Genomic DNA, 27,363 nt, shown 5'->3' on the forward strand with positions numbered 1-27,363 from the left:
CAGACCTTGAATGTCCATATCTACACCTGTATCGTGAACCACCCAGAGGTAAAGGGGAAAAGAGAGACAAAACACACTGCAAAGAAAAAAAAATGGTCTCAGAACTTCTCTTATCCCTCTATTGAGATGCATTAATACTTTGGGCCACCTGTACTGTTATGACCTGGTAGTAAGGACAATAATGGACCTGGTGGTTAAGAGCACACGGAATGACCTGATAGTTACTAATAATATAGGACGAGCTCTGAGACGTGGGAACTCTGCTGACCGCAATCCCTAATCCTGTCACACACACTAGAAATAGCCGTGGATTGCTCCTAACGCTCCCTATGCAACTCGACACAGCCTAAGAAACTAGCTAGCCCTAGAGATAGAAAAATAAAGCCTACCTTGCCTCAGAGAAATTCCCCAAAGGAAAAGGCAGCCCCCCACATATAATGACTGTGAGTAAAGATGAAAATTACAAACACAGAGATTAAATAGATTTAGCAAAGTGAGGCCCGACTTACTTTACAGACAAAGGATAGGAAAGGTAACTTTGCGGTCAGCACAAAAAACTACAAAAAGACCACGCAGAGGGCGCAAAAAGACCCTCCGCACCGACTCACGGTGCGGAGGCGCTCCCTCTGCGTCCCAGAGCTTCCAGCAGGCAAGACAAAATTCAAAATAGCAAGCTGGACAGAAAAATAGTAAACCAGAGAAAAACAAGCAGGAACTTAGCTTCTGCTGGGAAGACAGGTCACAAGAACGATCCAGGAGAGAACAAGACCAAAACTGGAACATTGACAGGTGGCATGGAGCAAAGATCTAACTGGAGTTAAATTGAGCAGCCAGCTAACGAATTAACCTCGTCACCTGTGGAAGGAAACTCAGAAGCCGCAGCTCCACTCACAACCACCAGAGGAAGCCCATGGACAGAACCAGCCGAAGTACCATTCATGACCACAGGAGGGAGCTTGACAACAGAATTCACAACAGCGTGGGAACCTGGCAGTGACTTAGCGACAAGGACAGATCGTTACAGAACCGCACCTGCATTACCTTGCGGCGGTATCTAAAGAAAGGACACGAAGCGAAGTATATTGTGGAGAAGTGAGAAACGAGATCAAAGCACAAAGGAGAACCCGTAGGAGTCGTGCCCAGAGATCGGCAACATCCTACTGAGGCGCGTAGCCGGTGGCCAGAATGCCGAGGAAGTAACTGACTCCAAGCATTACTTCAAACAGAGGCAGGACAGTTGATTATAGGTTGGCTGTCTAACATACAACACCTAAGAAGACATAGGGGGCAAACGTGGAGAGGGGCGTCTCTAGGGTCCCAGAATAGCTCCGAGCCTACCCGTCATACGGGTGCGTTCTAGCCATAACAAACTGGGGGACGAAGCAGAACATCAGAATAGAAACGACAGTTGTGAGGACTATCCCGAATGCTCAGCAGGGAAGGACTGCAACACACAGGCGCTAGTTGGTAGGCACTGATTTTCACCTGCAAAGGGAACTCTGGATGTGCCTTCGGACCGGCCAGTCTCAGACAGCCCTGTTAACAGTGCTCCAGATTGAGGATCCTGAAGTCACCAGTAAAGAGGTTAAGAGATTGCAACCCTGTGTCCTCGTTATTAACTGCGCCTCACACCATCGCCACCTACACCACTGGGAAGCCCTGGGGATACACTTCACCTGTGGGAAGGTATACCATCTAGCTGCCATTCCATCACCTCAGCGGACCCCGAAGCAGCGTCGGTCGTCCTGACCGAACACCACAGGTGGCGTCACGAACCCTTGACAAACTATCATCAACCCTTTCATTGGACGCCCCTTAGCAGGGACACGGATCGGGTCCTGCCACCGTGACAACCTCAGAACTGAGACAGAGATTACCGGTACCGAGTGACCTGTGGCCCTGTGTCTGGGGGCGCTCCATATACAGTAGGCTTTCATATTTGTGTGTGTCAGTTATGACATAGTACATTATCACACGCCTTTTCCTCCCCTTTCCTGGAGTCACTCTAGCTTTCCACTTCTCTCAACTCTCCTGTCTCTATACTGCTCAGCACACTACCCCGGGAGTCTCCTCGATCCCCAATAATGGCACTACAGTCCAGCAAGCAAGCGTCCTAAACTTCCACCCACAATTCCGCGTCTTACTCCCCTTAGGAGAGTTTTCTTATGCCAATATGGCTGCTACTTAGCTTGTTGCTTTAGTGATCATCTGGACCACAACACAGGGCTTTTCCACTTCACCTCCTTCTTTTTCTGTCCCATTATCCAAGAGACAACTCTGTACCATCCCGCTAAGCTTCCTGCCAAAGAGCCATATACTTATTACTTTTCTCTCCTTTACTCTGAACCGACTCCGGACTGCGACTCCCTATGTTACTATCCTCTCGGTCATCTCTCTTTGCCACAGGATTCCCACTGCACTTGGTTCTGCTCCTCAATCAGACTTGAGGTCTGCTACTGCAGCAGGCTCATCCCTAACTGAGGAACCTCTCCGCTGTCTGCTGATCTATCCCCTCCCGCTCTGAGCTAGTCCCAACTGTTAAAGGGAACCTGTCACCCCCAAAATCGATGGTGAGGTAAGCCCGCCGGCATCAGGGGCTTATCTACAGTATTCTGTAATGCTGTAGATAAGCCCCCGATGTATCCTGAAAGATGAGAAAAAGAGGTTAGATTACACTCACCCGGGGCAGTCCCGCTGCGGTCCGGTCTGATGGGCGTCGCGGTCCGGTCCAGAGCCTCCCATCTTCTTACGATGACATCCTCTTCTTGTCTTCACGCTGTGGCTCCGGCGCAGGTGTATATTGTCTGCCCTGTTGAGGGCAGAGCAAAGTACTGCAGTGCGCAGGTGCTGGGCCTCTCTGACCTTTCCCGGCGCCTGCGCACTGCAGTACTTTGCCGGTGGGCTTAGCTCACCTTTGATTTTGGGGGTGGCAGGTTCCCTTTAACCCTATCTCTCCCTATTAACTCCCTGCTGCTGGGCAGAACACAATCTGTTCACATAGCAGTGCTAATTGTTAAACACCCAAATGCATTACAGCAATGCATATGTCTTCGAGGGGGAATGTGGGCAACATCTCCACCTCCTTACAGTAGTACAGGCAAGAATGCTGATTGAAGAGTGGATGACAAGTTACAGAGCATTGGAATCCAGACCGTCCTTGGACATATTGAGCTAGAATGTACAGCTTTATACAGGTTTTTTGTGAATGAAGAGTTACTCTTCATATAATGTTGAGGAGGGAAGTGTTTTTAATAAGAAGCTAAAAGGGATTCAAACCAATTCTGTAATGTTTCCTTATTTTCTTTATAGAAAAACCGAATCAAGAAATATGGAAAAAGTATATTCTCTACGCTGTCATTGGGGCTGAAGCATGTGTTATAGTAATCCTGATTGCTGTGGTTATTAGGAATCGTTCCCGAGGTTTGTATGAATGTATCTATATATTGTTCTATGTGGAAAGATGTTATAATAGTTCTTATGATTTCAGATTGAAAATTGTTAGAGAATAACCAGACCAGTCAAAATCTAACCTGCAGGAACATTGCATGAATCTTTCATCTTCCTGTTACTGTATATGGTCACTTTTAGGCTATGTGCATACGTTGAGTATTTGCTTGCAGACATTTCTTCAGTGTTTCTGCATTTCTTGGCAGGAATAACGCTACGGAAAAAACACGAATTTTTGGTGCATTATTGTATGTGTTTTTGTACAGCAATTTTTTCAAAAAGTTTTGTGATGTAATTTCTTGGTTCAAGACAACATTTTTTCATGCTGAGGCAGTAGTAGGGCTTGGTGTCAGTGGTTGTCATTGACACCTAGCTCTAGGCTTAGTAATGAAAAAGTGTCAGCCCGACACCCTCATTACTAAGCCGATAAGTAAACACAAACACACAAACACAAACACACTGTTAGGGCTGGCGGAACACACCAAATAAATATAAAGATAGTAAAAGGTGCCTTCGCAGCCCGAGGTCCACCGTGCAGAGATGGAACCTGCTGCTAGGTAATGGCGGCACTATATTGCGATACTACGCCAGAATAAACACGGGTTCCGTCACCCGGTATGAACTGATGCGAACTCTGTTGCTTCACAGAGTTGCAGGAAAACAAAGGAAATACTGGGCCCTGTTAGCTGTCACATGGGACGCTAGTGGGATCCCTGAAATTCCCCCCCACTATGCTGGTGATTGATTTCGCTCTGACCCTCGGTGGCTTTTGAGCCCGCGCCTGAGGACGCCCTGAGTCAGATGCTGAGAATAAGCGGGAGTTCCCACCCTACACTGACCGGTTGTCAGGACTAATTAAAGATTACCGCACAGAGTGCGTACAGCGCCGCTCTGGCGGATGCCACTAGCCACCCTAACTAGGGCCAGGAAAGCGCACTGATTGCATATGGCGCCGCACTGGTGGTTGCTGCTGGTGTGATGCAGTAAGGATTGTGCTCTTGTGTTTAGGATAGCACTGTCAGGTGCTAGGTAGCTCCAACATTCGCGAGCATTCAACAACACTAGGAATGGAAATGATTAAGGAGCAATCACCAGAACAGGCATACATCCACACACACATGATAACAGGTATATACTAGCACATGGTCGTGCGGCCATGTGAACCTTTTATAGCGGAAGCTCTGTGGGACCTTCCTAGTGGTCCAATAGGAGCTGCTACAGGACCTGAGTGACCCCCGACCTCCAATGGGTGGTCGTCCCTTGGGCATGCTCAGAAGAAGAAAAGCAGGACTTAGTCCCAGGAGCAGTGATGTGACTGCTCTCAAAGACAGCTGGCGATACACTGACAGGAGGTAATCGCTGCCGCAGTGTATCACTGAGCTTCCATGAGAGAATTCACTGGAGTTCATCAGCTGATCAGCTCCGGTGAACTCCCTTATGGCACCACTGCTGCGTGGGAAAGTTCTCACGCAGCGGTGCCCTTAGTGAGAGCACCGGAGCTGATGAACTCTCATGGCAGCTCAGTGATACACTGTGGGAGCAATTACCTCCTGTCAGTGTATCGCTGCCCACCAGGTAAAGCGGTCACATCTCCCGATGAGTGTTCTACATGTGAGATCGCCGTGGGACACTCAGGATTGCGTGGACTACAGTGGACAGGTGAGTATATGCTGGTTTATTATTTTTCATTATATTTATGAGACGAGGGCATCAGGGATTGGGCGTTAAGGTGAGTATAATGTTTTTTATTTGAGTATGTGTGTAATTTAACTTTTTTTTTTAAGCTGTGAGCACAGGCACACAGGCACAATACGTTTCCCATCAACGGCAACTGCTGTCAGTGACAGCAGACATAGCCTGATGGAAGCAGTAGTCTCATCGCACATGCCTGCAGGTCACAGTCACAGCTGCGGGGTCATGCTGACATCTGACAGCACGATCCTGCAGCACTGTGACCGACAGTACCGGCGATAACTTTACCATGGGTGACAGTCAGCCAGCATGATCCCGCAGCGCTCTGACCGACGGTCTTACCAGTGGTAGCGTTACCGCGGGTCACAGTCACAGTTGTGGGGTAACACTGACATCTGCCATCATGATCCCGCAGTGCTCTGACCGATGGTCTTACCGGTGGCAGAGTTACCACAGGTCACAGTCAAAGCTGGGGGGTCAGGCTGACATGATGTTTCACATCTATTTCCAGTACAATGAGCCATTCAGTGCACTAATTAATTTCTCCATACAGTATCCAATTATTACCATATTGTGCGCACATATATTTCTGAAAGCTATCATTGATTACACACAACTATACACGTCATCCCCTGACCTTACCCCGCTGTACTACAGAACGCCACTGACTGTCTGTCCGCAGTCTCCAACATCATGTCCGCTCTCTATCTGAAACTCAACCTCTCCAAAACTGAACTTCTTCTGCTCCCACCATCTACTAACCTCCCTAAATCTGACATTTCCCTCTCCGTGGGTGGCACCATATTAACACCCCGGCAGCAGGCGCGCTGTCTGGGTGTTATGTTTGCTCTGATCTCTCCTTCACCTCCCACATACAATCTCTTGCCCGCTCGTGCCGCTTACACCTAAAGAACATCTCTAGAATCCGCCCTTTTCTCACCATGGAAACAGCAAAAACCCTCACTGTCGTCCTAATCCACTCCCGGCTGGACTACTGTAACGCTCTATTAATTGGCCTCCCCCTCACCCGACTTTCCCCTCTCCAGTCCATCCTTAATGCAGCAGCCAGGGTCGTCCATCTGGCTAATCGTTACTCGGACGCGTCCGCTCTTCGCCAGTCATTACACTGGCTGCCCATTCATTACAGGATACAATTCAAAGTACTTGTTCTCACCCACAAAGCTCTCCACAGTGCGGCACCCCCAGACATCTCCTCCCTCATTTCGGTCTATCGGCCTAGCCGATTGTTGCGTTCTGTAAACGACTTTCGACTAACCTCTGCACTAATCCGTACCTCCCACTTCCGACTCCAACACTTTTTCCGTGCTGCACCAATCCTCTGGAATGCTCTACCCCAAGATATTAGGACCATCCACAACTTGCACAGTTTTAGGTGCTCCTTCAAAACACATTTGTTCAGAGCGGCCTATCACGTTCACTAATCAAAATCATTTTATGTGTAAGGGCGCGTGTGTGGCCCATTCACTATCTCCACCTAGCCCCTACCCCCTGAAGTTGTCTTCACTGTAAATATATCATTGTAAATACACACCTGTGCTTTGTATCTCCCCCTCCTCATTGTAGATTGTAAGCTCTCAGGAGCAGGGTTGCTTTATTTTATTTTGTTTTATTTTGCTTTAATCATTCTATTATTGTGGACGCTGTTACTTACGACTGTTGTGTTTGAAACTGTTAAGCTGTAAAGCGCTGCGGAATATGTTGGCGCTATATAAATAAAGATTGTTATTATTATTATTTACATTAAAAATTGAAAACTGCAATAAAGTAAAAGTCAATGAAAAAAAGCAAAAAGTTTTCAAGCAATATCACCATACAGTGACAGTGTCTAAGTAGTGAAGAGCTTAGTAGTAAAGTGTAAAGTCCGTTTTAAGCTTCATTTAGACTTCTGTTTATTTCTTATATGTGAAAAAAAACGATATCCAGTAATGTTTGGTCAGGGTGTCCATTTTACCCTTCAATTATACATGGAGTGCAATCGGGCCAGATATCATACACCAGGAGCAATGGGGTTTGATGTTGTACAGGGGGGAAAGGGGCTGGATGTTATGCACCAGGAGGCAATGGGACCAGATGTTATACACTGGGGGCAATGGGACCAGATGTTATACACTGGGAGCAGTAGGACCAGATGTTATATACTGGGGGCAGTGGGACCAGATGTTATATACTGGGGGCAGTGGGACCAGATGTTATACACTGGGGCAATGGGGCCAGATGTTATACACCAGGAGGCAATGGGACCAGATGTTATATCCTGGGGCATTGGGACCAGATGTTATACACTGGGGCAATGGGGCCAGATGTTATACACCAGGAGGCAATGGGACCAGATGTTATATCCTGGGGCATTGGGACCAGATGTTATACACTGGGGGCAATGGGACCAGATGTTATACACTGGGGGCAATGGGGCCAGATGTTATACACTGGGGGCAATGGGACCAGATGTTATACACTGGGGGCAATGGGGCCAGATGTTATACACTGGGGGCAATGGGACCAGATGTTATACACTGGGGGCAATGGGGCCAGATGTTATACACTGGGGGCAATGGGACCAGATGTTATATACTGGGGCAATGGGGCCAGATATTATATACTGGGGCAATGGGGCCAGATATTATACACTGGGGGCAATGGGACCAGATGTTATACACTGGGGCAATGGGGCCAGATGTTATACACCAGGAGGCAATGGGACCAGATGTTATACACTGGGGCAATGGGGCCAGATGTTATACACCAGGAGGCAATGGGACCATATGTTATATCCTGGGGCATTGGGACCAGATGTTATACACTGGGGGCAATGGGACCAGATGTTATACACTGGGGGCAATGGGGCCAGATGTTATACACTGGGGCAATGGGGCCAGATGTTATACACTGGGGGCAATGGGGCCAGATGTTATACACCAGGAGGCAATGGGACCAGATGTTATACACTGGGAGCAGTGGGACCAGATGTTATATACTGGGGCAATGGGGCCAGATGTTATACACTGGGGGCAGTGGGACCAGATGTTATACACTGGGGCAATGGGGCCAGATGTTATACACCAGGAGGCAATGGGACCAGATGTTATACACCAGGAGGCAATGGGGCCAGATGTTATACACCAGGAGGCAATGGGGCCAGATGTTATACACTGGGGGCAGTGGGACCAGATGTTATACACTGGGGCAATGGGGCCAGATGTTATACACCAGGAGGCAATGGGACAAGATGTTATACACCAGGAGGCAATGGGGCCAGATGTTATACACTGGGGGCAGTGGGGCCAGATGTTATACACTGGGGGCAATGGGGCCAGATGTTATACACTGGGGGCAATGGGGCCAGATGTTATACACTGGGGGCAATGGGACCAGATGTTATACACTGGGGGCAATGGGACCAGATGTTATACACTGGGGGCAATGGGACCAGATGTTATACACTGGGGGCAGTGGGGCCAGATGTTATACACTGGGGGCAATGGGACCAGATGTTATACACTGGGGGCAGTGGGGCCAGATGTTATACACTGGGGGCAATGGGACCAGATGTTATACACTGGGGGCAATGGGACCAGATGTTATACACTGGGGGCAATGGGACCAGATGTTATACACTGGGGGCAGTGGGACCAGATGTTATACACTGGGGGCAATGGGGCCAGATGTTATACACTGGGGGCAATGGGACCAGATGTTATACACTGGGGGCAGTGGGACCAGATGTTATACACTGGGGGCAATGGGGCCAGATGTTATACACTGGGAGCAGTAGGACCAGATGTTATATACTGGGGGCAGTGGGACCAGATGTTATACACTGGGGCAATGGGGCCAGATGTTATACACCAGGAGGCAATGGGACCAGATGTTATATCCTGGGGCATTGGGACCAGATGTTATACACTGGGGGCAATGGGACCAGATGTTATACACTGGGGGCAATGGGACCAGATGTTATACACTGGGGGCAGTAGGACCAGATGTTATATACTGGGGGCAGTGGGACCAGATGTTATACACTGGGGCAATGGGGCCAGATGTTATACACCAGGAGGCAATGGGACCAGATGTTATATCCTGGGGCATTGGGACCAGATGTTATACACTGGGGGCAATGGGACCAGATGTTATACACTGGGGGCAATGGGACCAGATGTTATACACTGGGGGCAATGGGGCCAGATGTTATACACTGGGGGCAATGGGACCAGATGTTATACACTGGGGGCAATGGGGCCAGATGTTATACACTGGGGGCAATGGGACCAGATGTTATACACTGGGGGCAATGGGGCCAGATGTTATACACTGGGGGCAATGGGGCCAGATGTTATACACTGGGGGCAATGGGACCAGATGTTATATACTGGGGCAATGGGGCCAGATGTTATATACTGGGGGCAGTGGGACCAGATGTTATACACTGGGGCAATGGGGCCAGATGTTATATACCAGGAGGCAATGGGACCAGATGTTATACACTGGGGCAATGGGGCCAGATGTTATACACCAGGAGGCAATGGGACCAGATGTTATATCCTGGGGCATTGGGACCAGATGTTATACACTGGGGGCAATGGGACCAGATGTTATACACTGGGGGCAATGGGGCCAGATGTTATACACTGGGGGCAATGGGGCCAGATGTTATACACTGGGGGCAATGGGGCCAGATGTTATACACCAGGAGGCAATGGGACCAGATGTTATACACTGGGAGCAGTGGGACCAGATGTTATATACTGGGGCAATGGGGCCAGATGTTATACACTGGGGGCAGTGGGACCAGATGTTATACACTGGGGCAATGGGGCCAGATGTTATACACCAGGAGGCAATGGGACCAGATGTTATACACCAGGAGGCAATGGGGCCAGATGTTATACACCAGGAGGCAATGGGGCCAGATGTTATACACTGGGGGCAGTGGGACCAGATGTTATACACTGGGGCAATGGGGCCAGATGTTATACACCAGGAGGCAATGGGACAAGATGTTATACACCAGGAGGCAATGGGGCCAGATGTTATACACTGGGGGCAGTGGGGCCAGATGTTATACACTGGGGGCAATGGGGCCAGATGTTATACACTGGGGGCAATGGGGCCAGATGTTATACACTGGGGGCAATGGGACCAGATGTTATACACTGGGGGCAATGGGACCAGATGTTATACACTGGGGGCAATGGGACCAGATGTTATACACTGGGGGCAGTGGGGCCAGATGTTATACACTGGGGGCAATGGGACCAGATGTTATACACTGGGGGCAGTGGGGCCAGATGTTATACACTGGGGGCAATGGGACCAGATGTTATACACTGGGGGCAATGGGACCAGATGTTATACACTGGGGGCAATGGGACCAGATGTTATACACTGGGGGCAGTGGGACCAGATGTTATACACTGGGGGCAATGGGGCCAGATGTTATACACTGGGGCAAGGGGCTGGAAGTTATGCACGAGGGAAAGGGATTGGATGAGCTATTGTTCCCAGCTGCATTGCATTCTGGGAGAGATAATCTTTTCCTTATTAGTTCCTTGGTTCTTTTCCTGGTGAACAGAAAGCAGAGTCCAGATGTCAGGTGTGATGTAAGATTATATTATTACTACTGATGTAAATGTAATTCAATGATATAAAATGTAACCAACTTCTCTTGCTTTCTTCACAGGTTTATCGAGATCCAAAGATCAGGTGTGTGGACCGTCATTGTAATAATACTGTACTTAATTGGGGAGATGTGAGGAGCAGACGTTGCTCATAACTGGCATAAAAGCTTTAAAAAGTCGCACATTTCTTGCATGTCTTGGCATTTTCACACCAGTTTAAATCAGTTTTGCAGAAATTGATGAAGCTGAGGAGGACATAGAGAGTGAGGTCACGCTCCCTTGTGAAATTCATTACAAATGTTGGCGTTTCTTACTCATTAAATTCTACTCCACTCAATGGACTGAAGTAGCTTTTCTGACAAAGCGTATGTCACTGTAAGGATATCCCGAATGCATGATGTCATTGTGGTTGCCATGGTGATGATGATGTCATAATGGGTTGCTATTGATGTCATAATAATTGCCATGGCGATGATGATGTCATTATGGGTTGCAATGGTGACAATGATGTCACAATATGTTACGATGATGATGATGTCATAATGGTTGCCATAGGGTCGATGACAACATAATGGTTGCCATGGCAATGATGCTGTTATAATGATCGTCATGGCGACAATGATGTCATAATAAGTTTCCATGGCAAAATGATGTCATAGTGGTTGCCATGGTGAAAATGGTGTTATAATGGATTGCAATGGCTACAATCATGCCATAATGGGTTGCCATGGTGACAGTAATGCTATGATAGGTTGCCATGGCGATGATGATGTCATAAATGTTGCCATGGCGACAATATTGTCATAACGGTTGCCGTGGCGACAATGATAACATAATGGTTGCCATGGCAACGATTGTTAGGACTGGCGGAATTCACCAAATAATAGAGAGGATATGAGGTGCGTTCGCAGTTTGGGGACCACCGTACAGAAAGGACACCTGCTGCTCGGTAATGGCGGACTATATGGCGGTACAATGAGAATACACACATGGGTTAGCTTCACCCGGTATGAAGGAATGAACCCTGTTGCATCACAGGGCCGCGATACCACACAGAGAGCACAAGCAAAGAGTCACAGAACTCTGCCCCAAGACTCAGGGTAGAGTTCCTCTAGACCTCTTGTGCTCGACACCGCTTCTGTGGTGTCAGGGATAGAGCTGAGCTAATAATTTACCGCACAAAAGTGTGTACAGCGCCACTCTGGCAGACACCACTAACCACCCTAACTAGGGCCAGGACAGCGCACTATTTGCGCACAGCGCCGCACTGGTGGTCGCTGCTAAAAGACGCAGTATTGTGTGCTAGATGTGCAGGATAGCACTGTCGGGCGCTAGGTAGCTCCACCATTCACGAGCAGGTAACAACTCTAGGGATGGGAATGATTAGGAGCTTACAAGCACACACTTTAGACTAGTGCATGGCCGAGTGGCCATGAAAACCTTTTATAGCAGTAGCGCTCCGGGGCCTTCCTGATAGTCCAATAGGAGCCGCAACAGGACCTGAGCATGTGACCCCCGCCCTCCAATGGGAGGTCGTCCTGTGGGCATGCTTAGTATGGGAAAAGGCCTGCTCGCTGCTGATCGGTGCTGGCTACAAAGGCAGAGCCTGGAAAGGCAGCAGCAGTAACCAAGTGCACAGTATCAGCTTGAGCCAGACGCTGGGATCGACGTCTCTGCTGAGCAGGTTCCACTGCGGCTGGAGAATGGGAGACCGCAGCAGACATAGTTCGAGATTCCCCCTGTGCAGCGGAGGGAACTCGGCACCTAACAATGATGATGTTGTAATGGTTGCCATGGCAACAATGATGTCATAATAAGTTTTCATGGCAAAATGATGTCATAATAGTTTTATCATGGGTTGCCATGGTGACAATGACGTCACAATAGCAAGTAGAGGAGCTGCGGAGACACCATCACGTGTTTCTCAACGCAGGCAGTGAATAGCCAGGCCTTTCCCCGGGAAGGAACAACCAAGGGAAGGGCAGCATCCAATAAAGGAAAACATCCAATAAAGGAAAACCACCTATGCCAAGCATGGTATCCATCCACAGACAGCTGTTTCGGGGTTTTGCCCCTCATCAGTGTGGAGTAGGAAACTGGCTATCAGGAGCAGTGCCTAGTAGAAAGTCTATAAAGGCACGGATGATTGGCCTCGTGGAGACCAAAACATCCAACACCGCGGAGACACCATCACGTGTTTCTCAATGCAGTGATCCAGAACACTGCCCCCAAATATGCAAATGCAAGTAGAGGAGCTGCGGAGAAACCATCACGTGTTTCTCAACGCAGGCAGTGAATAGCCAGGCCTTTCCCCGGGAAGGAACAACCAAGGGAAGGGCAGCATCCAATAAAGGAAAACATCCAATAAAGGAAAACCACCTATGCCAAGCATGGTATCCATCTACAGACAGCTGTTTCGGGGTTTTGCCCCTCATCAGTGTGGAGTAGGAAACTGGCTATCAGGAGCAGTGCCTAGTAGAAAGTCTATAAAGGCACGGATGGTTGACCTCGTGGAGACGAAAACATCCAACACCGCGGAGACTGTTGTGAGTTCTGTTTTTGGGCTCCCTCTGGTGGTTACTGATGGTACTGGGTGACTTGTCTTTCCTGGGTCTCTGGGTTCCACCTGTTCCATCAGGATATGGGAGTTTCCTATTTAACCTGGCTTTGCTGGCATTTCCTCGCCGGTTATCAATGTATCCAGTGTGTCTTGTTACCTCTGCTCCCTGCTCCTAGAACCTTCTGGTCAAGCTAAGTTTGGATTTTCCTGTTTTGGTGTTTTGCTTTATTTGGTTTTTAGTCCAGCCTGCAGATATGTGATTATTGCTGCTGGTTGCTCTAGTGGGCTGAAATTGCTCCTCATGTACCATGAGTTGGCACATGAGTTCAAGTAATTTCAGGATGGTTTTTTAAAGGGTTTTTCGCTGACCGCGCAGTTCACTTTTGTATCCTCTGCTATCTAGCTTTAGCGGGCCTCATTTTGCTGAAACTGTTTTCATACTGCGTATGTGCTTTCCTCTCATTTCACCGTCATTATATGTGGGGGGCTGCTATTTCTGTGGGGTATTTCTCTGGAGGCAAGAGAGGTCTGTGTGTCTTCTAATAGGGGAAGTTAGATCTTCGGCTGGAGCGAGACGTCTAGGATCATCGCAGGCACGTTCCCCGGCTACTTTTATTTGTGTGTTAGGTTCAGGGTCGCGGTCAGCTCAGGTTCCATCGCCCTAGAGCTTGTTTGTATTTGTGCTTGTCCTTTAGTGATCCCCTGCCATTGGGATCATGACAGGAGACACCATCACGTGTTTCTCAACGCAGTGATCCAGAATACTGCCCCCAAATATGCAAATGCAAGTAGAGGAGCTGCGGAGACACCATCACGTGTTTCTCAACGCAGGCAGTGAATAGCCACGCCTTTCCCCGGGAAGGAACAACCAAGGGAAGGGCAGTATCTAATAAAGGAAAACATCCAATAAAGGAAAACCACCTATGCCAAGCACCTATGCCAAGACCTTGGCACCCACACAGCTTCTCTGACCTGATATGCCTGCCGGCTTAGGACTTTTCTTTAGAAGTGTTCACACTGAGTCGGGTAAGGGACCATTTGCTATCTAGCAGGAGGGCGAACTAGTGGTAGGGATTGGGGACTAGTGCCTCCATACCAGATCCTCTAGCGATTACGGTAGCTAGTGACACATTTGTGTTTACCCGACTGTTTGATATTTTGAAGTGTTTATTTATACAGTGTGCACTATTGGGTATTTTTGTAGGCTATTGGGATCAGATTGTATTCATGTCTAATGTGAATAGATTATCCGTATTTGCTGTGTAGGGTGTCCATGTGTGTCAGCATTTATCTGTTATTATAGTGGACCCATTATTCTTAACTATGTTTTTAGATGTTTTTAATGTTCTTGTGTAAGTTGTTCCTCTAATAAAGATTTTTTTGATATTTCTAGTGATTTGTGGTGATCCCTATCTTTATGCATACACTTGTTCTTGTTTGCTGTTACTATTGTGTGGTATGCATATGGTGATCCCCATTTTGTGCTTCATTATTTGGATGGTGCCCGCTCAATCAAGTGTTTAGGTCAAAATGGTGTCATAATAGTTTGCCATGGCGATAATGATGCGATAATGAGTTGCCGTGGCAATGATGATGTCTTAATGGTTGCCATGGCACCAATAATGTCATAATGGCTAACATGGTGACAATTATGTCATAATGGGATGCCATGGCGACAATGTCATAATGGTTGCCATGGTGCCGATGATGTCATAATGGTTACCATGGTGACAATGATGTCATAATGGGTTGCCAAATCGATTATAATGTCATCATAGCTAGCCATGGCGCCAATAATGCTATAATAGGTTGTCATTGCTACAATGACGTCATAATAGTTTGCCATGGTGACAATGATGTCATAATAGGTTACCAAGGTGAGGATGATGTCACCATAGTTGCCATGGCGACAATGATGTTATATGGTTGCCATGGTGACAATTATGTCCTAATTGGTTGCCATGGCAAAAATGATTTCATAATAGGTTGCCATGGTGACAATGATGTCATAATGGTTGACATGGTGACAATGGTGTTATAATGGGTTGCCATGGTGATGATGATGTCATAATGGTTGCTATGGGAACAATGATACCATAATAGGCTGCCATGGAGACAATAATGCCATAATAGGTTCCCAAGGCTACAATGTCATTATGGTTGCCATGGCAACTATGATGTCGTAATTGATACACTAGTAAGTTGTCATTTTGATTATGATGTTATAATGGTTGCCATGGCAATAATGATGTCATAATAATGGCGACAATGATGTCATGATAAGTTGCCATGGCGACATTACGTCATAGTAGTAAAACAGTCAAAGAAAAAAGCGATCCGCACCACTAAAATTAAAACCCACAATGAACGGTCCGGTATATGAACCTCTGCTGGTCTGCTTGATTTCGGGTGCTATAGCCAGAGAAGCATACGAACGTGCATATGAGCAGGAAAGAATATGGCAGCACTCACCAATCTTCTGTGCAGGTTACTTTATTAGTGCATTATTGTACACCCCCGCGCTGTGAAGATAATGCACTAATAAAGTAACCTGCACAGAAGATTGGTGAGTGCTGCCATATTCTTTCCTGCTCATATTACGTCATAGCAGGTTTACATGATGACAATCACATTATAATGGTTGCCATGGTAAAAATGGTGTCATAATGGGTTGCCATGGCGATAACGATGCCATAATGGGTTGCCATGGCGGCAATGATGCTATGATAGGTTGCCATGAGGATGATGATGTCATAATGGCTGCCATGGCGACAATAATGTCATAATGGTTTCCATGGCGATGATGATGTCTTAATGGTTTCCATGGCGATGATGTCATAATGGGTTGCCATAAAGACAATGATGCCATAATATGGTGCCATGGTGACGATGATGTCATAATGGATTGCCATGGTGACAATTTTGTCATAATCGTTGCCATGATGACAATGATTCTATGATAGGTTGCCATGGGGATGATGATGTCATAATGGGTTGTTATTGTGACATTGATACCGTAGTAAGTTGTCATAGCGATGATGATGTTATAATGGTTGCCATGGCAATAATGAGGTCATATTAGTTGCCATGGCGATGATGATGCCATTATGTGCTGTCATGGTGACAATAATGTCACAATAGGTTACCAAGGTGATGATGATGTCATAATGGTTGCTATGTTGATGATGACAACATAATGGTTGCCATGGAGATGATGACGTTATAAAGATTGCCATGGCAGGAATGATGTCACAATAAGTTGCCATGGCAAAATGATGTCATAGTAGGTTTCCATGGGGCAATCACATCATAATGGTTGCCACGGTGAAAATGGTGTCATAATGGCTTCCATGGCGACGATGATGTCATAATGGTTGCCATGGTGACGATGATGTCATAATGGTTGCCATGGATATGATGATGCCATGGGTTGCCATTTCAACAATGATACCAAAATAGGCTGCTATGAATACAATAATGCCATAATAGGTTTCCAATGCGACGATGTCATAATGGATGCCATGGCGATGAAGATGTCATAATGGTTGCCATGGCGACAAATATGTCATAATAAGTTGCCATGGCGATGTCATAATGGTTGCTATGGTGAAGGTGATGTAATAATGGTCGACAAGTCGACAATGGTGTCATAATAGGTTGCCATGGCTGTAAAAATGTCATAATAGGTTGCAATGGTGATTATGATGCCATAATGGATTACAGAATTGGTTGCCATGGTGACAATGATGTCATAATGTGTGCCATGGCAGCAATGATGTCATAATAGGTTGCCATGGCGATGATGTCATAATGATTACCATGGTGACAATGATGTAATAATGGTTAACATGGCGACGATGATGTCATAATAGTTGCCATGGTGAATATGATGTCATAATCCTTGCCATGGTGAAATTGTGTCATAGTGGGTTGCCATGGCGACAATGATGCCATAATAGGTTGCCATAGTAATGATGATGTCATAACTATTTCCATGGTGATGATGTTGTCATAATGGGCTGCCATAAAAACAATGATGCCACAATAGAGTTCCATGGTGACGATGGTGTCATAATGGATTGCCATGGTAACAATGTTGTCATAATGGTTGCCATGGTGACAATGGTGTCATAATGGGCTGCCATGGTGGCAATGATGCTATGAAAGGTTGCCATGGGGACGATGATGTCATAGTGGTTGCCATGATGACGATGATGTCATAATGGGTTGCTATTGTGACATTGATACAATAGTAATTTGTCATGGCGATGATGATGTTATAATGGTTGAAATGGAGACGATTATGTCATAATAGTTGCCATGGCATCCATGTCATAATGGTTGCCATGGTGAAACTGGTGTCATAATGGGTTGCCATGGCGATAATGTGCCAAAATGGGTTGCCATGGAGATGATTATGTCATAATGGTTGCCATGATGATGATGATGTCATAATGGTTGCCATGGCGACAATGATGTCATAATGGTTGACATGGCGATGATGACCACATAATGGTTGCCATGGCAATGATGATGTTAAAAAGGTTGCCATGGCGACAATGATTTCATAATAAGTTGCCATGGCAAAATGATGTCATAGTAGGTTTCCATAGCGACGATCACATAACAATGGTTGCCATGGTGAAAATGGTGTCACAATGAGTTGCCACGGTGATGATGATGCCTTAATGGGTTGCCATAGTGATGATATCATAATGGTTTCCATGGCGATGATGATGTCATAATGAGTTGCCGTAAAGACAATAATGCTATGATAGGTTGCCATGGAGACGATGATGTTATAGTGATTGCCGTGGCGGGCATGATGTCATAATGATCGCCATGGCGACAATGATGTCATAATAAGTTGCCATGGCAAAATGATGTCATAGTAGGTTTCCATGGCGACAATCACATCATAATGGTTGCCGGGGTGAAAATGATGCCATTGCCATAATGGGTTGCCATGGCGATGACGATGTCATAACAGTTTCCATGGTGATAATGATGTAATAGTGGGGTGCCTTAAAGACAATGATTCCAAAATAGGGTGCCATAGTAGCGATGGTGTCATAATGGGCTGCCATGGCGACAATGATGCTATCATAAGTTGCCATGAGGATGATGATGTCATAGTTGTTGCCATGGTGATGATGATGTCATAATGTGTTGCTATTGTGACATTGATACAGTAGTAGTTTCTCATGGCGATGATGATGTTATAATGGTTGCCATGGTGACAATGATGTCATGACAGTTGCCGTAGCAACAATGATGTCATAATAAGTTGCCATGGTGAATTGATGTCATAGTAGGTTCCCATGGCGACAATCACATCATAATGTTTGCCAAGGTGATGATGTCATAATGGTTGCCATGGCGACAGTGATGTCATAACGGGTTGCCATGGTGATAATGATGCCATAAATGGTTGCCATGGTGATGATGATGTCATAATGGTTTCCATGGCGATGATGTCATAATGGGTTGCTATAAAGACAATAATGCCATAATAGGTTCCATGGTGAGGATGGTGTCATAATGGATTGCAATGGTGACAATGTTGCTATAATGGTTGCCATGGTGACAATGGTGTCTTATTGGGCTGCCATGGCAACAATGATGCCATGATAGGTTGCCATAGGGACGATGATGTCATAATCGGTTGCTATTGTGGCAATGATTCAGTAGTAACTTGTCATGGCAACGATAATGTTATAATGGTTGCCATGGCAATAATGATGTCATAATAGTTGCCATGGTGAAATGATGTCATAAGATGTTGCTATGGTGAAATGATGTCATAGTAGGTTTCCATGGTGACAATCACATCATAATGGGTTGCCATGGCGATAATGATGTCACAATGAGTTGTCATGAGACAATGATGCTCTGATAGGTTGCCATGGCCACAGTGATGTCATAATGGTTGCCATGGCGACATTGATGTCATAATGGTCGCCATGGTGGCAGTGACAGCATAATGGTTGTCATTGCGATGATGACAACATAATGGTTGCCATGGCGACAATGATGTCATAATACGTATCCATGGCAAAATGATGTCATAGTAGGTTTCCATGGCGACAATCACATCATAATGGTTGCCGTGGTAAAAATTGTGTCATAATGGGTTGCCATTGCGATAATGATGCCATAATGGGTTGCCATGGCGATGATGATGTCATAATGGGTTGCTATAAAACAATAATGCCATAATAGGGTTCCATGGTGACTATGGTGTCATAATGGATTGCCACGGCGACAATGTTGCCTAAAATGGTTGCCATGATGACAATGGTGTCATAATGGGCTGTCATGGCAACAATGATGCTATGATAGGTTGCTGTGGGGACGTTGATGTCATAATGGTTGCTATGGCGACAATGATGCTATAATAGCTTTCTATGGCGACGATGATGTCATAATGTTTACCTTGGTGACAATAATGTCATAATAGGTTGCCATGGTGATAATGATGTCATAATAATTGCCATGGTGACTATGATGTCATAAGGGCTTGCCATTGTGACAACAATTCCATAAAGGTTGACATGGTGATTATGATGTCATAATGGGATGCCATGGTGATGATATAATAGTTGCCATGGCGATGATGATTTCATAATGGGTTGTCAATCGACAATAATGTCATAATAGGGTTCCATGGTGAGGATGGTGTCATAATGGATTGCAATGGTGACAATGTTGCTATAATGGTTGCCATGGTGACAATGGTGTTATAATGGGCTGCCATGGCAACAATGATGCCATGATAGGTTGCCATAGGGACGATGATGTTATAATCGGTTGCTATTGTGGCAATGATTCAGTAGTAAGTTGTCATGGCAACAATAATGTTATAATGGTTGCCATGGCAATAAAGATGTCATAATAGTTGCCATGGCGACAATTATGTCATGATAAGTTGCCATTGAGAAATGATGTCATAGTAGGTTTCCATGGCGACAATCACATCACATTGGTTGCCATGGTGAAAATGGTGTCATAATCGGTGGCCATGGCAATAATGATGCCATAGTGGTGACATAATGGTGACAAAGATGCTATGATAGGTTGCCATGGCGATGTTGATGTCATAATGGTTGCCATGGCAATAATTATGTCATAATGGTTGCCATGGCAACAATGACAACATAATGGTTACCATGGCAACGGTGATGTTATAAAGGATGCCATGGCGACAATGATGTCATAATAAGTTGCCATGGTGACAATGATGTCATAATAAGTTGCTATGGCAAAATGATGTCATAGTAGGTTTCCATGGCGACAATCACATCAAAATGGTTGCCAGGGTGAAAATGATGCCATAATGGGTTTCCATGGCGATGATGATGTCATAACAATTTCCATGGTGAAAATGATGTAATAGTGGGTAGCCATAAAGACAATGATGCCATGATAGGTTGCCATGAGGACGATGATGTCATAGTGGTTGCCATGGTGATGATGATTTCATAATGGGTTGCTATTGTCACATTGATACAGTAGTAAGTTTTCATGGTGATGATGATGTAATAATGGTTGCCATGGCGACAATGATGTCATAATAGTTGCCATGATGAAATGATGTCATAATATGTTGCTACTAGATTGTGGCCCGATTCTAACGCATCGGGTATTCTAGAATATGCATGTCCCCGTAGTATATGGACAATGATGATTCCAGAATTCAAGGCAGACTGTGTCCGTCGCTGATTGGTCGAGGCAACCTTTATGACATCATCGTCGCCATGGCAACCATTATGACATCTACGTCGATACTGTGCCCGTCGCTGAATCAGAGACGCGGGATTTCTACGTCCTTTATGACATCATCGTCGCTGTGCCCGTTGCTGATTGGTCGAGGCCTGGCGGCCTCGACCAATCAGAGACGCGGGATTTCTACGTGGATACTGTGCTCGTCGTTGATTGGTCAAGGCCTGGCGGCCTCGACCAATCAGAGACGCGGGATTTCCAGGACAGACAGACAGACAGAAAGACAGACAGACAGACAGACAGAAAGACAGACAGACGGAAAAACCCTTAGACAATTATATATATAGATGGTGAAATGATGTCATAGTAGGTTTCCATTGTGACAATCACATCATAATGGGTTGCCATGGCGATAATGATGTCACAATGAGTTGTCATGGAGATAATGATGCTCTGATAGGTTGCCATGGCCACAGTGATGTCATAATGGTTGCCATGGCGACATTGATGTCATAATAGTCGCCATGGTGGCAGTGACAGCATAATGGTTGTCATTGCGATGATGAAAACATAATGGTTGCCATGGCGACAATGATGTCATAATACGTTTCCATGGCAAAATGATGTCATAGTAGGTTTCCATGGTGACAATCACATCATAATGGTTGCCGTGGTAAAAATGGTGTCATAATGGGTTGCCATTGCGATAATGATGCCATAATGGGTTGCCATGTCGATGATGATGTCATAATGGGTTGCTATAAAACAATAATGCCATAATAGGGTTCCATGGTGACTATGGTGTCATAATGGATTGCCACGGCGACAATGTTGCCTTAATGGTTGCCAAATATAGCAGAAACCATGGAAAGTCTACTTCTAAAGCAGATAGATGAAGCTGCAACCCATAATGAGGTCCTGGTTATGGGGGACTTTAACTACCCGGATATTAACTGGGAAACAGAAACCTGTGAAACCCATAAAGGCAACAGGTTTCTGCTAATAACCAAGAAAAATTATCTTTCACAATTGGTGCAGAATCCAACCAGAGGAGCAGCACTTTTAGACCTAATACTATCTAATAGACCTGACAGAATAACAAATCTGCAGGTGGTCGGGCATCTAGGAAATAGCGACCACAATATTGTGCAGTTTCACCTGTCTTTCACTAGGGGAACTTGTCAGGGAGTCACAAAAACACTGAACTTTAGGAAGGCAAAGTTTGAACAGCTTAGAGATGCCCTTAATCTGGTAGACTGGGACAATATCCTCAGAACTAATAATACAGATGATAAATGGGAAATGTTTAAGAACATCCTAAATAGGCAGTGTAAGCGGTTTATACCTTGTGGGAATAAAAGGACTAGAAATAGGAAAAACCCAATGTGGCTAAACAAAGAAGTAAGACAGGCAATTAACAGTAAAAAGAAAGCATTTGCACTACTAAAGCAGGATGGCACCATTGAAGCTCTAAAAAACTATAGGGAGAAAAATACTTTATCTAAAAAACTAATTAAAGCTGCCAAAAAGGAAACAGAGAAGCACATTGCTAAGGAGAGTAAAACTAATCCCAAACTGTTCTTCAACTATATCAATAGTAAAAGAATAAAAACTGAAAATGTAGGCCCCTTAAAAAATAGTGAGGAAAGAATGGTTGTAGATGACGAGGAAAAAGCTAATATATTAAACACCTTCTTCTCCACGGTATTCACGGTGGAAAATGAAATGCTAGGTGAAATCCCAAGAAACAATGAAAACCCTATATTAAGGGTCACCAATCTAACCCAAGAAGAGGTGCGAAACCGGCTAAATAAGATTAAAATAGATAAATCTCCGGGTCCGGATGGCATACACCCACGAGTACTAAGAGAACTAAGTAATGTAATAGATAAACCATTATTTCTTATTTTTAGTGACTCTATAGCGACAGGGTCTGTTCCGCAGGACTGGCGCATAGCAAATGTGGTGCCAATATTCAAAAAGGGCTCTAAAAGTGAACCTGGAAATTATAGGCCAGTAAGTCTAACCTCTATTGTTGGTAAAATATTTGAAGGGTTTCTGAGGGATGTTATTCTGGATTATCTCAATGAGAATAACTGTTTAAGTCCATATCAGCATGGGTTTATGAGAAATCGCTCCTGTCAAACCAATCTAATCAGTTTTTATGAAGAGGTAAGCTATAGGCTGGACCACGGTGAGTCATTGGACGTGGTATATCTCGATTTTTCCAAAGCGTTTGATACCGTGCCGCACAAGAGGTTGGTACACAAAATGAGAATGCTTGGTCTGGGGGAAAATGTGTGTAAATGGGTTAGTAACTGGCTTAGTGATAGAAAGCAGAGGGTGGTTATAAATGGTATAGTCTCTAACTGGGTCGCTGTGACCAGTGGGGTACCGCAGGGGTCAGTATTGGGACCTGTTCTCTTCAACATATTCATTAATGATCTGGTAGAAGGTTTACACAGTAAAATATCGATATTTGCAGATGATACAAAACTATGTAAAGCAGTTAATACAAGAGAAGATAGTATTCTGCTACAGATGGATCTGGATAAGTTGGAAACTTGGGCTGAAAGGTGGCAGATGAGGTTTAACAATGATAAATGTAAGGTTATACACATGGGAAGAAGGAATCAATATCACCATTACACACTGAACGGGAAACCACTGGGTAAATCTGACAGGGAGAAGGACTTGGGGATCCTAGTTAATGATAAACTTACCTGGAGCAGCCAGTGCCAGGCAGCAGCTGCCAAGGCAAACAGGATCATGGGGTGCATTAAAAGAGGTCTGGATACACATGATGAGAGCATTATACTGCCTCTGTACAAATCCCTAGTTAGACCGCACATGGAGTACTGTGTCCAGTTTTGGGCACCGGTGCTCAGGAAGGATATAATGGAACTAGAGAAAGTACAAAGGAGGGCAACAAAATTAATAAAGGGGATGGGAGAACTACAATACCCAGATAGATTAGCGAAATTAGGATTATTTAGTCTAGAAAAAAGACGACTGAGGGGCGATCTAATAACCATGTATAAGTATATAAGGGGACAAATATCTCGCTGAGGATCTGTTTATACCAAGGAAGGTGACGGGCACAAGGGGGCATTCTTTGCGTCTGGAGGAGAGAAGGTTTTTCCAACAACATAGAAGAGGATTCTTTACTGTTAGGGCAGTGAGAATCTGGAATTGCTTGCCTGAGGAGGTGGTGATGGCGAACTCAGTCGAGGGGTTCAAGAGAGGCCTGGATGTCTTCCTGGAGCAGAACAATATTGTATCATACAATTATTAGGTTCTGTAGAAGGACGTAGATCTGGGGATTTATTATGATGGAATATAGGCTGAACTGGATGGACAAATGTCTTTTTTCGGCCTTACTATGTTACTATGTTACTATGTTACTATGATGACAATGGTGTCATAATGGGCTGTCATGGCAACAATGATGCTATGATAGGTTGCTGTGGGGACGTTGATGTCATAATGGTTGCTATGGCGACAATGATGCTATAATAGCTTTCTATGGCGACGATGATGTCATAATGTTTACCTTGATGACAATAATGTCATAATAGGTTGCCATGGTGATAATGATGTCATAATAATTGCCATGGTGACTATGATGTCATAAGGGCTTGCCATTGTGACAACAATTCCATAAAGGTTGACATGGTGATTATGATGTCATAATGGGATGCCATGGTGATGATATAATAGTTGCCATGGCAACGATGATTTCATAATGGGTTGTCAATCGACAATAATGTCATAATTGGGTTCCATGGTGAGGATGGTGTCATAATGGATTGCAATGGTGACAATGTTGCTATAATGGTTGCCATGGTGACAATGGTGTCATAATGGGCTGCCATGGCAACAATGATGCCATGCTAGGTTGCCATAGGGACGATGATGTCATAATCGGTTGCTATTGTGGCAATGATTCAGTAGTAAGTTGTCATGGCAACGTTAATGTTATAATGGTTGCCATGGCAATAATGATGTCATAATAGTTGCCATGGCGACAATTATGTCATGATAAGTTGCCATTGAGAAATGATGTCATAGTAGGTTTCCATGGCGACAATCACATCACATTGGTTGCCATGGTGAAAATGGTGTCATAATGGGTGGCCATGGCAATAATGATGCCATAGTGGGTTGCCATGGTGACAAAGATGCTATGATAGGTTGCCATGGCGATGTTGATGTCATAATGGTTGCCATGGCAATAATTATGTCATAATGGTTGCCATGGCGACAATGACAACATAATGGTTACCATGGCAACGGTGATGTTATAACGGTTGCCATGGCGACAATGATGTCATAATAAGTTGCCATGGCGACAATGATGTCATAATAAGTTGCTATGGCAAAATGATGTCATAGTAGGTTTCCATGGCGACAATCACATCAAAATGGTTGCCAGGGTGAAAATGATGCCATAATGGGTTTCCATGGTGATGATGATGTCATAACAATTTCCATGGTGAAAATGATGTAATAGTGGGTAGCCATAAAGACAATGATGCCATGATAGGTTGCCATGAGGACGATGATGTCATAGTGGTTGCCATGGTGATGATGATTTCATAATGGGTTGCTATTGTGACATTGATACAGTAGTAAGTTTTCATGGTGATGATGATGTAATAATGGTTGCCATGGCGACAATGATGTCATAATAGTTGCCATGGTGAAATGATGTCATAATATGTTGCTATGGTGAAATGATGTCATAGTAGGTTTCCATGGTGACAATCACATCATAATAGGTTGCCATGGCGATAATGATGTCACAATGAGTTGTCATGGAGACAATGATGCTCTGATAGGTTGCCATGGCCACAGTGATGTCATAATGGTTGCCATGGTGACATTGATGTCATAATGGTCGCCATGGTGGCAGTGACAGCATAATGGTTGTCATTGCGATGATGACAACATAATGGTTGCCATGGCGACAATGATGTCATAATACGTATCCATGGCAAAATGATGTCATAGTAGGTTTCCATGGCGACAATCACATCATAATGGTTACCGTGGTAAAAATTGTGTCATAATGGGTTGCCATTGTGATAATGATGCCATAATGGGTTGCCATGGTGATGATGATGTCATAATGGGTTGCTATAAAACAATAATGCCATAATAGGGTTCCATGGTAACTATCGTGTCATAATGGATTGCCACGGCGACAATGTTGCCTTAATGGTTGCCATGGTGACAATGGTGTCATAATGGGCTGTCATGGCAACAATGATGCTATGATAGGTTGCTGTGGGGACGTAAATGTCATAATGGTTGCTATGGCGGCAATGATGCTATAATAGCTTTCTGTGGCGACGGTGATGTCATAATGTTTACCTTGGTGACAATAATGTCATAATAGGTTGCCATGGTGATAATGATGTCATAATAATTGCCATGGTGACTATGATGTCATAAGGGCTTGCCATTGTGACAACAATTCCATAACGGTTGACATGGTGACTATGATGTCATAATGGGATGCCATGGTGATTATATAATAGTTGCCATGGCGACGATTATTTCATAATGGGTTGTCAATCGACAATAATGTCATAATAGCTTGCCATTGGGACAATAATGCTATAATACATTTTCATTGCGACAATGATGTCATAAAAGGTTGCCATGGAGACAATGATATAATAAAAGGTTCCCAATGCAACAATGATGGCATAATAGGTTCACAAGGCGAGGATGATGTCATAATGGTTGCCATGGCGACAATGATGTTATATGGTTGCCATGGTGATAATGATGTCTTAATGGGTTGCCATGGTGATGATGATGTCATAATAGTTTCCTTGGTGATGATGTCATAACGGTTGCCATGACGATGTCATAATAGTTGCCATGGCGACAATAATGCCATAATAGCTTCCCTATTTCGACGATGATGTCATAATGTTTGCCTTGGAGGCGATAATGTCATAATAGGTTGCCATGGCGATAATGATGTCATAATGGTTGCCATGGTGACTATGATGTCATAAGGGGTTGCCGTGGCAGCAACGATGCCATAAAGGTTGCCATGTCGATAATGTTGTCATAATGGTGGCCATGGTAACTATGATGTCATAATAGGATGTCATGGCGATGATGTCATAAATGGTTGCCATGGAGAAAATTATGTCATAATGATTGCCATGGCGACAATTATATCATAACTAGATTGTGGCCCGATTCTAACGCATCGGGTATTCTAGAATATGCATGTCCCCGTAGTATAGGGCAGACTGTGCCCGTCGCTGATTGGTCGAGGCAACC

At 45.0% G+C, this 27,363-nt stretch overlaps 1 protein-coding gene across 1 annotated transcript in view; it reads left to right on the forward strand.

Moving 5' to 3' along the window:
- LOC138667152 (myelin protein P0-like) overlaps positions 1-27,363 on the forward strand; it is a 108,347-nt gene that overhangs the window by 47,152 nt on the left and 33,832 nt on the right. Inside the window, exons 3-4 of the mRNA XM_069755451.1 lie at positions 3,310-3,420; positions 10,838-10,860. Of these exons, the coding sequence (XP_069611552.1) occupies positions 3,310-3,420; positions 10,838-10,860 (134 nt within the window). The remainder of the gene's footprint in view (positions 1-3,309; positions 3,421-10,837; positions 10,861-27,363) is intronic.

Source organism: Ranitomeya imitator, chromosome 2 (genome assembly GCF_032444005.1).
Source record: "Ranitomeya imitator isolate aRanImi1 chromosome 2, aRanImi1.pri, whole genome shotgun sequence".
Lineage (NCBI taxonomy): Eukaryota > Metazoa > Chordata > Amphibia > Anura > Dendrobatidae > Ranitomeya > Ranitomeya imitator.